General features: G+C 43.6%; 1 protein-coding gene across 3 annotated transcripts in view; it reads right to left on the bottom strand.

Annotated features, from left to right (window-relative positions):
* Nucleotides 1-267: 267 nt before the first annotated feature.
* AP3M2 (adaptor related protein complex 3 subunit mu 2) overlaps nt 268-11,412 on the bottom strand; it is a 61,033-nt gene continuing 49,888 nt past the window's right edge. For all 3 annotated transcript variants that reach the window (XM_069214090.1, XM_069214091.1, XM_069214092.1), the window contains exons 6-9: nt 9,830-9,963; nt 9,258-9,465; nt 6,171-6,315; nt 268-3,464 (exon numbers count right to left, since the gene is read on the bottom strand). In XM_069214090.1, the coding sequence (XP_069070191.1) occupies nt 3,364-3,464; nt 6,171-6,315; nt 9,258-9,465; nt 9,830-9,963 (588 nt within the window). In that variant the 3' untranslated portion in view covers nt 268-3,363. The remainder of the gene's footprint in view (nt 3,465-6,170; nt 6,316-9,257; nt 9,466-9,829; nt 9,964-11,412) is intronic.

The raw sequence follows: 11,412 nt of genomic DNA, 5'->3' as shown, positions 1-11,412 counted from the left end.
AAGGTCTCGAAGCTCGACCTAAAAATGCAATGCCAATTGTAGGCCTGGCCTCCACTTATCTGTGAAAACTGGTCCTTCCCGATCCAGCCTCACACAGCAGGTCTATGGGCAGCACGAACCCATACAGGAATGGGGCTACAATCCTGTGTGCAATGAATACTCAGAGGACAGAAATGTTCATACATTTTCCTTCACATGGTTATCAGCATCACTGAAATCACATACAAAACCTCACATTAGTTTAATGACAATTCATACACAATATGATGGATGCCATACTCTGGAGATTTATTTATGTAAACTCTGCTCCTATCACATAAGGGAATGAGAAGCATACATTTTGTTTGCCACGACAGCTCTCTGAAAAGACAGGTACACATTTACACACACACTCAGGAAAACACAAATGCTGCGCCATTTGTAAACTAACTCTGATGGCTCACGTTCACACAAGTTAAATACACTTCTGGCCTTTCTCTTATATCACCACAGGCAGGAGCCACACCCACTCCATACACCTACTCTTGGGCTTGTAGCAAGATAATAGCGAAGAGATAACCAGAAAACTGGGCAGGGGTGAGGTCGGTCATTCTGAGCTCCACAGGTTCCACCTAAATCAGGGCTTAAATCAGCTCCTATGTGGAACGCATGAGGCTTCTGACTTGGCTGTAGGCCAATACCGACACAGGTGCCATCCAACAGCACTGGAGCAGGATCTCATCTGGGTTGGTAGCCCTAGGTTTGAGGATGACTGCATCTCACTCACATACTGTCTACGCAGGAATCAATGGGTATGAGTTCAAGTTGCTGAGCTCCATCTCCTGTACTTAACAGCCACTGAGAAGAAGCTCTGGCAAAGGCACTCCTGGGGAATATATTTGCCAATGCAGACCACCTGGCTGCTGGCTCACCAAAGGCCTGGTTGACCCTCCAGAAAGGGGACAGGCTCCTCTCGGGGACCCTAACAAAATGAGAGCTCCTCTAACCTATTATTACCCACACCAGACTATGCATGGGCAAGGCTATGCGTTGGCAACTCCCCAACTAACCACTCAATCTCAGATCTCTGCGAAATTCTGACTCTCTGGAACCCCTTATATCTTACATGCCCACCTACCACAGTCACATATTTGCATAAACATACCAATCGATCACTGCGGATCCCATGTGGACATGATAAAGGCTGCAGAGAGCCTCCCACATTCAGGATGGTGAGTATATGGACCACAGCTCAGACTGTCACAGTAATATTAGGGCTTGACAAGTATATGTACTGATCTGTTACATGTTGGGGAGCCTCAGAGCTAAATCAATCAGCCATGTCAATAGTTTCCACCCCCCACTGAATATGCACTTGCTCTGCAGAATACCTACATAGCAGACTCGAAATTGAGTAAAGCAGTTTAACCATGGTTCACTTGACCATTAGTTTAGCTAGGGGAGGCTTCTCTTCATAGAGTAAATGTGTCTGTACTAGAGTGGAATCACATCACAATTTATTAGAGATGTCTGTAAAACAGATTTATCCCAACAGTCCACGGCATCAACCAGCTCAAACAGAAACCTCGCAATATGAAACGTGCCGGGCACCAAAGAAGCAGACAGCAGCATGTGGAGCCACATACTACAGTGGGTCTGTCTACAGAGGGTTGCCAAGGGCAGGTCAATTCTGTGGCCTCTTATGGTTAAGCAATACTGGATCAGGAGGAAGAATGCAGACTCTACTTAAGGAAATAATTCAAGACACAAACGTCCTTAACTTCAGCTTTTTGGTGCGATTATTTGCTTTGACACATTAGAGGGCTGTTAAAAATCAAGAAAGGGCATCCAAAGGTGTCCGCTGCATTCGGGGGGGACTTGTCTTTATCAGGAACATACATGGAAGCATGGAAGAAGCCTATATGAACTCTAGAGATCCCTCTGCCGGCAGAGTTAAAAGAAGCAATGACAGCAGTTTTGCAGAGTAATCATCTGTTTGGTTCAGAGACTTTGCCTACTCCTGCTCTCTGAAGAATATCACGCAATAGTTGTAGAAGGTTTTCCAAATAAGTCTCTGGGAGATCACAGACTCTCGAAACATTTAAAGGAACACTTTTGGACGTGACATTATTTTGTTAGTCCATTGCACTTCCTGTGCAACTCACAATTCCTGCCACCTTCTTTTATGGAGACGTTATGTAAAACAAGGGAATCCATACAAGCCCCACCCAACTTTTGATGCTTTTAAGGGAACTCTGGTATTGCTGGGTTGTTTGGGTCCTCGATTGTTGGCTAAAACCAAACTCCCACTGAACATGGCCCCTTCTTCACGGAGAATGACCTCATACACTATGGTCCAAAACAGCTGCATCTTTCTATACAAAGGACAATATGGGTTGGTGCTACAGACCAGAATCATCACTTAGCCAGGAAAGTTCCAATGTCCTAAATTCATTTGGATTTAAACATATCATTATTATACAAACTAGTCCTGTGGGGCCAACTCCGATTATCACTTGACAACTGATCATAGGCCAATGTTAATAAGGAAGTACAGCTAATTTGCCACAAATCTTGAAAACAGTTACTTGGTCCGATTTCCACTCTGAATATAATGGGTGGCAAAGGACACTGAACATGGAGTCAAAGAGGATTCTGGGATTTCGGGTGACATCATCAGCACCTGATAATAAACACTTCCTCTACTGACATTCTAGGATTATTTACTAAAAGTAATTTTATAACTATTTCAAATGTAACCACTAGAGGACAGTTGTACGCAAAGCATCAGAACATATGACACATTCAAGTTTAAAACCCTTTTATAGTCTTTTGGGTCTGTTCAATTCAAAAGTAGCCAGTACAACTGGGGTCTGCTGCTGTGACTCTCATTGCAGAGTACACAGTCCCTCCTGACACCAACGGCATCATCGCCTCATGTCCAAAGAAGAAAGGGCAGACTTCCTATACTCGTTTATTCCAGTAGCGTTCCCCAGTCCAGAGGGCTTAATGCTAAACACTCATTATTATTCCCACTCCTTCCCCCCAATGCAGAAACACATTTCTAGTGCAAACCAACTCTGGTGTCCACACACCAGTACACTCACACAAGCACAAACTGTCTCTACCCACACACTCTCCCCAGTCCTAGCACTGTTATTCCTTTGTAGTCCAAGTTCCATTATCGGTCGCCGTCTCAAACCCTGACGACCTCTTTCATTCGAAGTCTGAGAGAAGATGGATCCTCCCACAGCAAGGTCTTTGAGTGTCGAATCCCCACTCCCAGGAAAATGGGACGGGGGAAAATGTCTCTGGTCCAAAGGATAACTGCTGGGGTGGGGTAGTCTCCCTGGAGGAGTTTTTTTTTTCCTCACAGATGACCTGTTATGTGCGCACCTGGAACTTTCCAGCCTTTGTCATGTACTTGATGCCTTTGAAGGGTTTGTACTTCTCACCATACATATCCAGGCGGTTCACCTTCAGCCCTGTAAAGTACAAACAGAGGGTGGTCAAAGTGGTGCCTCAGGCAGAGAGCATAAGAGAAGGGAAGCTAAGGGGTATTACAGACAAAGTGGAGGAGTAGGAGGTTAAGCTGTGTTACAGAAAGTCAATCGCGCATAAACCGGCACAGGAAGGAGAAAGTAGAGTCAATGTCACTGAAAGAAATGCTGCCAAGAGCATAAGTCAATGGGTGTAATATACAGTCATATATTCTACAGAGAGTGTTGTTAAGGTGCGATTACTTATCTGTATTCTTGCTTATCATACATGCTAAGTCTTTGAAAAGGGTTGCAACGTGCTTCCTTACTATTCCGAGATGAAGCATGCCGATACCTTTCTGAACAAAAGATTAGAAACCTCTAGGAGCAACGTCATGTTTCAGGGCTGGCGCTATGAAACAACAATGAAGAATTCTGGGTCTCTGTGGAAGAGGCCCTTTTTAAGGAATGAACTTGAACTTGGTTATGGCTGGCAACCCATTGAGAGAAAGGTTCTGTGGTTGCCCAGAAGGGCCAAGCTGAATCAGTGGCGTCTATAGAATTGATTAATAGCGAAGGGAGCACAAGCAGGGCCACTGATAAGGCTAGTGGGGCCCCACCTACAAAAGGTCATCTTAAATGGTGCGCCAGTGTCTGTGTGCGTGAGTGAGGGTATGTACGTGAGTGAGGGTGTGTGCATGTATATCCACGCATATATATATTTATATATGCATATCTGCTTGACATGTTTAAAACTCATTTATAGACATACTTAAGTTCGAATTTAGATTTAAATATTTTAAGTAAATGTGGTTTTGTATTGCCTCAAACAATCGTTGCTTTGCAGTGAAAGGTAGCGAGACGATTTGTGTGTGGAAAGGTGCGGTGTGAGTTTTTTTCTGGATTGCCTCTGGGTTGCCTCTGACTAAATTCAACAGCTGTGGTAGTGAGGCCCAAGACTGAATTATAACTACAAATATGTTATGCCTTGAGGTTGCTAATGCTACTTTTAGTTTTTGATTTGATAATTATGCATGGTATTAATTTTATGATTAAATGTTTTTAATTTTTGCAATATCATTTAATGATAAAGCTGAACTTCTAAGCATCAGAACGTCCCCAAAGTATGTATGCATGTTTCACTGGGGTAGCTAGATTTAAGTCACATGCTGAACACTTCAGTGGCAGGATCCACTGCAGTCTTTCTGCAACTCACGCGAACACAAAGGTTATCTTTGCTGATCCTCTTCCTGATACTTTGCACACCTATATTGCAATGTTCAAATAAGCCAGATGATTTATGTCAATTTCTTTATTGATTCAGTTATTTAAAACCATAACAAAGTGAGGTTCCTAAATCACCACCTGTCCTTGTGCAGTATTGCATGATAAAAGATCAGCTCCAGAAAAAAAACCTTAGCAATTACAGGACCAATAGTTATTGACAGCTTTGAGGCGTCTCCATTAGGAAAAATGCTTAATTAAGATACAACGGTGCATGATAATACATAAAGCGTTGTCTATCCTTGTATAATATTCCTTATTAAAAAAGAATAGATCTAGACCCTTAACAGGATGGCAGATCCAGTCCCAATTATTTGCTTTCTCAGCTAACCGCCTGTAAAATCTTATTGTCCTCTGTTGTTACTTGTGTAAAACTAACATGTTGACCAAATTAGGGTGATCGCCAAATAGTGCGGACCAACAGTGCCTGAATGGGGTGCATCAATACTAGATAGTACTTAAGCACACAAGGTCAAACATTCTATGCTTGCATTCGAGTCACCTTTTACGGGAGGGCGCTTTCATGTGTTGAAAAAAATGTCACCAATTTGAAGTTCAAGTGTGGATCAACTGGATTGAGACTCACTATTACAGAATTTCTACATGCGTGAAAGCCTCTGTAGTGGTGTGGTGTGAGGTTTGTACAGATGAGGTCATGTACAAACCAGGTGTATAAAGTCCTTCTTTCTAGATAGGATAGATAAGCCAAATTCACAACTTAAATTCTATAAACAAGCAAATTAAGTATTCTCAAGAGTCGTCCCTAATTATGCCTTTAGATTAGAATTGGCCACTCTATTATTTGAAAATTAATTTCCGATTGATACATTTTATAAATCTGCAATTTGTGTATCATGAGAAAGATTCTGTCTTGTCAATACTTTCAGATTAGAGTGAAGATGCAGTGACTGTGCACAATTCTCGCAAAAAAGAGCTCTTGTGGCAATCAGTAATTGGATCTTTTTTGCTAGTGGAATAGGGTAATTTATTAGTGTACTAAGCGCATCACAAACAGACAGGGTGGGTTAGTTACATCCTCGACACATACTTTAGGGATCTATTCATATTCTCTAGATGTCAACTGCACCATTGTACACAGATAAGTAAAGCTGGTTAAACATTTATTTATTGGATATGTAATTTACACTAGTACACAGACAGGTCTTAGAAAGGGTTGTTATTCAATGGCGCATAACAAGGATCTGTCCAGTGACGTGGTAAGTATGTCATGATCCTTAATGCTAAAACCAAAACTGCCACTTCAACGGTTTCGTAGGAATAGAAAAACACACAATTGGGGTGCACTGAGCCTCCGACTCCACTGGCCCCCTTGGCTAATTTACCTGCTGCTCTATAGTTACTTTCCTGGATCTGTGCTTTGACACTCAATAATAAGTACCTATCGTAGTCTGCATACAAGACACTCACCAGAGATTGCCAGCTGCTGAATCTTGAAGTTCAGGTTGATTGTAGGGTTTTCGTCCGGTTTGGAGCACCCGGCCTGAAGACTCATAGACCCTTTCAAACTTGGTAACTTTTGTGGGTTTATCTTCCCCATGTCCCATGACAGCAACTAGAGAGAAACCAGAAGAGGACTGCTTAAGACTCGCACACAGGACTCGCAGAAACACAGAGGACAGACGCCTTGAATGCAGAGGAAAGAGGAACTGGAAATCAGGGGTGATGTAGCGGCCTCCACCCAACAACCATAAAATATTGACACTGAAGCGCTGGGAGGATTAGTAAAATCCTGTCCTTCAATATGGCACACCACAAGTGTTGGGAACCTACTCCAGTAACTTCTACTGGCCTTGTTCTTGCATTAATAAATTGTTCCCCACCTAAGCCCCTACCCCCACCAACACTCCCTCTTCAGAATGCCAAAAGCAAGCATTCTGTCGGAGTACAGACCACCCCAAAATAAGTGAAACTCTTCCCACAAACACAGACCGGGTACTTGCCAAAACAAAAATATATAATTTCCAAAGACTCAATTAAAAAAGAATGAGAATTATTAGAATACATATGAATATATTAAAGGAAAAAAACAAAGAAAAAAATAAAAATGAATCGGGGAACCCATCAATGTAGATTTAATATGAGGTCTTGTTGCTAAGGGCAGCAAAGTCTTTTGTGCCTTTACCAAGGGTCGCAACTTTCTGTGCCTTGATTCATATTACGCAAGAGTAGCTGCTAAACTTAAGTTGGTGACAAAAGGCAGAAGTCTAAACACGCTTTAGGATAAACCAATCTGGGAAATCTATGGGATTCCACAGGTAGATTATAGGGACAGCAGCTTTTTTCCATCTATTAAGAGCTGTAGCTTCAGAGCACTAACAGATCAAAATGCTTCCCCTACTGTTCTCTTTGTCTCTATTCCAGGCGCTGTGATGACCTCCTGCCATTCTAAGCCCTACAAATGTGAACAAACATCTAAATTAAAGATGGCAGTCATCAGCAAAGATTAGACAGGAACTAGTTGGACCTGAAGGCTGTGTCACTGCACCCTTTGCACTTCCCAGTAGCTACTCTCAGATCCTCAGAAAGAAAACAGTGATGACCATCAAGCAAATGCACAAAAGACATTCTTTGGCCCAAAGAAGGTGGGAGGATAAGCAACATCAACAGCCTGTCTGTAATATTTTGAAATGTGATAGATAAAAGCATAAAAACAAGGTAACTGATTTGTGCATTGGACCACCAGTTGCGGTCTGGTACAGGCTCACAGCCTGTAGGTTTTTTGGGGGAGTCTAGTAGATGGGTATTTCATGAAACCCATGAGTAAAGCTCAGAGAAGCAGGTATAGGCACCCTTCTTGAGCCTCAGCAATGGATGATATGCTGATCTGACATTACCAAAACATTTTTCAAAGCCAGAGGTGCAAAAAAAATAATATATTCCATTATATAAAGATGGTTTGCACAGCAGACAATGCTAAAAACAAACTTGCCTGTGTGCCAAACACTCGTCAGGTCTTAGGGAAGTTTGTGCCCCCTCTCTCGCTACCCTGGACTACTTGTTCCATCTTTTTTTTTTTTTTTTTTTTTTTTTAACATCTGCTGCCCTTAAATGACTTCCTTTATTGCAAGCACCCCCCACTCCATCTTGCGGTTCCTGGAAGACATCAAGGCACTCAACACCTCCCAATCCGGATTCCGCAAACACCACAGCACCGAGACCGCACTCATTGCTGCCACAGACATCAGGACCATGCTCGACGAAGGAGAAACAGCAGCACTCATCCTCCTGGACCTCTCCGCAGCCTTCGACACAGTATGTCATCATACTCTCCGCACACGCCTCCATAAAGCCGGAATCCGCGATAAAGCACTCAACTGGATCTCATAATTTCTCACAGACAGAACCCAGAGAGTCCGCCTTCCACCGTTCCGATCAGAAGCCTCCAGAATCATCTGTGGCGTCCCCCAAGCATCGTCGCTCAGCCCCACGCTCTTCAATGCTTACATGGCCCCACTCGCCCAAACACACCACATCATAGTTTCCTACGCAGACGACACTCAGATAATCCGCTCCCTCACGAAAGACCCTACAGCTGCAAAGAACAACCTCCACAACGGACTTCACACCATCGCCAGCTGGATGGAATCAAACCGCCTCAAATTAAACACAGACAAGACAGAGATCCTCATCTTTGGTGCCAACCCCTCAGCATGGAACGACTCCTGATGGCCCACCTCCCGAGGATCCGTACCCTCTCCCACCACCCACGCACGTAACCTGGGATTCATCTTGGATTCCACACTCAGCATGACTCATCAACACCATCTCCTCTTCTTGCTACAACACCCTCTGCATGCTCCGCAAAATCTTCAAGTGGATTCCTGTCGAAACTAGGAAAACTGTCACCCACGCCCTGGTCAGCAGCCGACTGGACTAAGGAAATGCCCTATATATGCAGGAACAACAACCAAACTCCAAACAAAGCTGCAAAGAATCCAGAACGCATCCGCCCGCCTCATTCTTGACGTCCCACGCCGCAACCACATCACCCCCACCTCAGAGACCTACACTGGCTACCAATACCAAAGAAGATCACCTTCAAACTCCTCACCCGCGCACACAAGGCCCTCCACAACACAGGCCCAACCTACTTCAACAACAGACTCACTTTCCACACCCCCACACGCAACCTCCGCTCCGCCAGCCTCGCCCTTGTCCCCAGCATCAGACGCACCACCGCCAGAGGAAGATCCTTCTCCCACCTAGCCGCCAAGACCTGGAACTCCCTACCGCTCCACCTTCGCCAGACCCAAGACCTCTTAACTTTCAGGAAATGCCTCAAGACATGGCTTTACGACCAGTAGCTTCCCCCCCTCAGCGCCTTGAGACCCTAGCGGGTGATTAGTGCGCTTTATAAATCCTGTGATTGATTGTGTAACGCTGATGCACTTATTGACCTCTTTTTGTTGGTTCGTTCCTCAGTGGGGGGTATGGAATATTGACTACCTCATTGACAGAAATAACATTTCCATCCTTGGGCTCTACGCCTCTCACCTTAGTAACAGGGTCAAATGTGTATGTCCCCTGTGAAGGAGTCAGGGTCATATTTAAGACTCCTTTGGGCATCTGGCTTGTGACAGTTGCTCCTTCCACAGTTTTTCCCATAGTCTGCTTGGGTCCCACAGTGATCTCAAAGTGGCCAATGGAGCTGTTCTCTCGAAATGTAATGTTATGTTTTACGTAGACTGGAATTGCCACCAGGCTGCAAAAACAAAACAAAATAGTATTAGATGGACCAAGAAGAAGAATATACAAGCATCTGAAGCATTAGTGCAGGGTGAGCAGGGAGTGAGAGAATTTACAGTGAGGAAACAGAGGGAAACTTGCTACACTGGGAAGAACAAGGTGGGGGAAGAATTTATAGGAAGGAACAAGAGAAGCTGCTAGATCAGCAGTTTTCTTGCTCTCAAGCTTCAGGTATTAACCAAAGAATGGGTTTAGGATCAGGTGTGGTGACATATGGCCTCGATAATTGGTAGTGATGTCACCACAAGTTCTAACATCAGGAAGGACACCCCTTCCAGGGCCATGATTGTAGGCTTGCTGCCCACGCACGGACCACTTACTTCTGAGCACTAACATGATAGGACAAGAGCCGGAAGTTCCCATCTGGTGGAATGAAGGACAGAATACGCTCAGACTCCCAGCGTTTGAAACGGACACAAGGATGAAAACTGACATCATCAAGAAGACGGGGATTCTAAAAAAAAAAAAAAAAGAAAAAAAAAACATGTAAAGAAAACAAAATCAATAGTGGCTGAAAACAGAATCAATAATGACTTTTGGATAGCAAAACACCTAGAATTCATTGAGACTGAGCAAATGTGGTCAGGAGATGCTCCAGGCAAACATGACCAGGAACAGGGTCTCTAGATTAGCTAATTCAATCACCCATGTTTTTAACAACACATAAAAAAAGTTTAGTTATTTATTTAGTAGTGCTGTATAGTGGAGAGGATACACAGGGAACAAAGTACACAGAAGCAGTTAACATATGGGATTTCAATGTTTATTGATTACAGGGGTTACAGCAATACATTTGTGGGAGGGAGTAGATCACAGTCCTTCAGGCCTAGTGCAAGGTGTGAATAAGATAGTGGTATGTACATTGCATTTACGTGTTTTACAGGTCAAAAGAGAGCCAGCCATTACACAGTTGTAGTTAAAACAGTAAATTCTGGGTAATAAGGGTAAGAATTGAAGACAGTCCTTTGGAAATAACGTCCACATGGTACAGGTAACGGGGGCATTGTGCACATTATTTTTACATATTTCACAGGTTGAAAGAGCCAAGAATGTACTAAAGTCATGCATCTGCAATTTCGCTTATCCGGAAGCATCTTACAAATCTACATTCAGTGCGAGAAATTATGAGTGTTAAGCAAAGTTTGTATGAAGTCATCAGACGGAGGAGGAATGAGATCATTTATCTGAATTTCAGCAGACTTCGAAGGCAGTGGTGACTGAATAATACGATTTTCAGCTTTTTTTTTTTTTAAACAAATCACATGGTGGAAATTTCCTGGCATTCAGAGGAATGAAGTTTCAGATTCTATATGTACTTCCCCAAAAGGATTGTTTCAGACATTTAATCTTCGTTGCAGAGATATTGAGCAGGAGGTTTTATTGTCTTCCCAGATGTTGTGTATCACCTGAACTCCATGGTGTTCAGCTGGAGTAAACTGGCATACCATCGAACAGTGGTCTTTGAGTAATCCATGCCAGTGTGAATACACACCTTGTGTCCAGGGGGAGCCAATGCAATAAAATCAGCATAGGAAATATATGGTCATATTTTTTGATCCCATAACGAGTCCAGTGGCAGCAAACAGGGCTGCTTTGAGGTAAAACCTGTAACTTACTTATTGCCGACAGTAGGTGTGAGAAAGTAGCCTCTTTCTAGCCTTGTTACCCCCACTTTGGGCCTGTTTGTGAGTGTATGTCAGGGTGTTTTCACTGTCTCACTGGTATCCTGCTTGCCAGGGCCCAGTGCTCATAGTGAAAACCCTATGTTTTCAGTATGTTTGTTATGTGTCACTGGGACCCTGCTAGTCAGGACCCCAGTGCTCATAAGTATGTGGCCTATATGTATGTGTTCCCTGTGTGGTGCCTAACTGTCTCACTGAGGCTCTGCTAACCAGAACCTCAG

Source organism: Pleurodeles waltl, chromosome 11, assembly GCF_031143425.1.
Source record: "Pleurodeles waltl isolate 20211129_DDA chromosome 11, aPleWal1.hap1.20221129, whole genome shotgun sequence".
In the NCBI taxonomy this organism is placed as follows: domain Eukaryota; kingdom Metazoa; phylum Chordata; class Amphibia; order Caudata; family Salamandridae; genus Pleurodeles; species Pleurodeles waltl.
The sequence above is the reverse complement of the archived record's forward strand: the minus strand, read 5'-3'. Positions and strand labels throughout refer to the sequence as shown.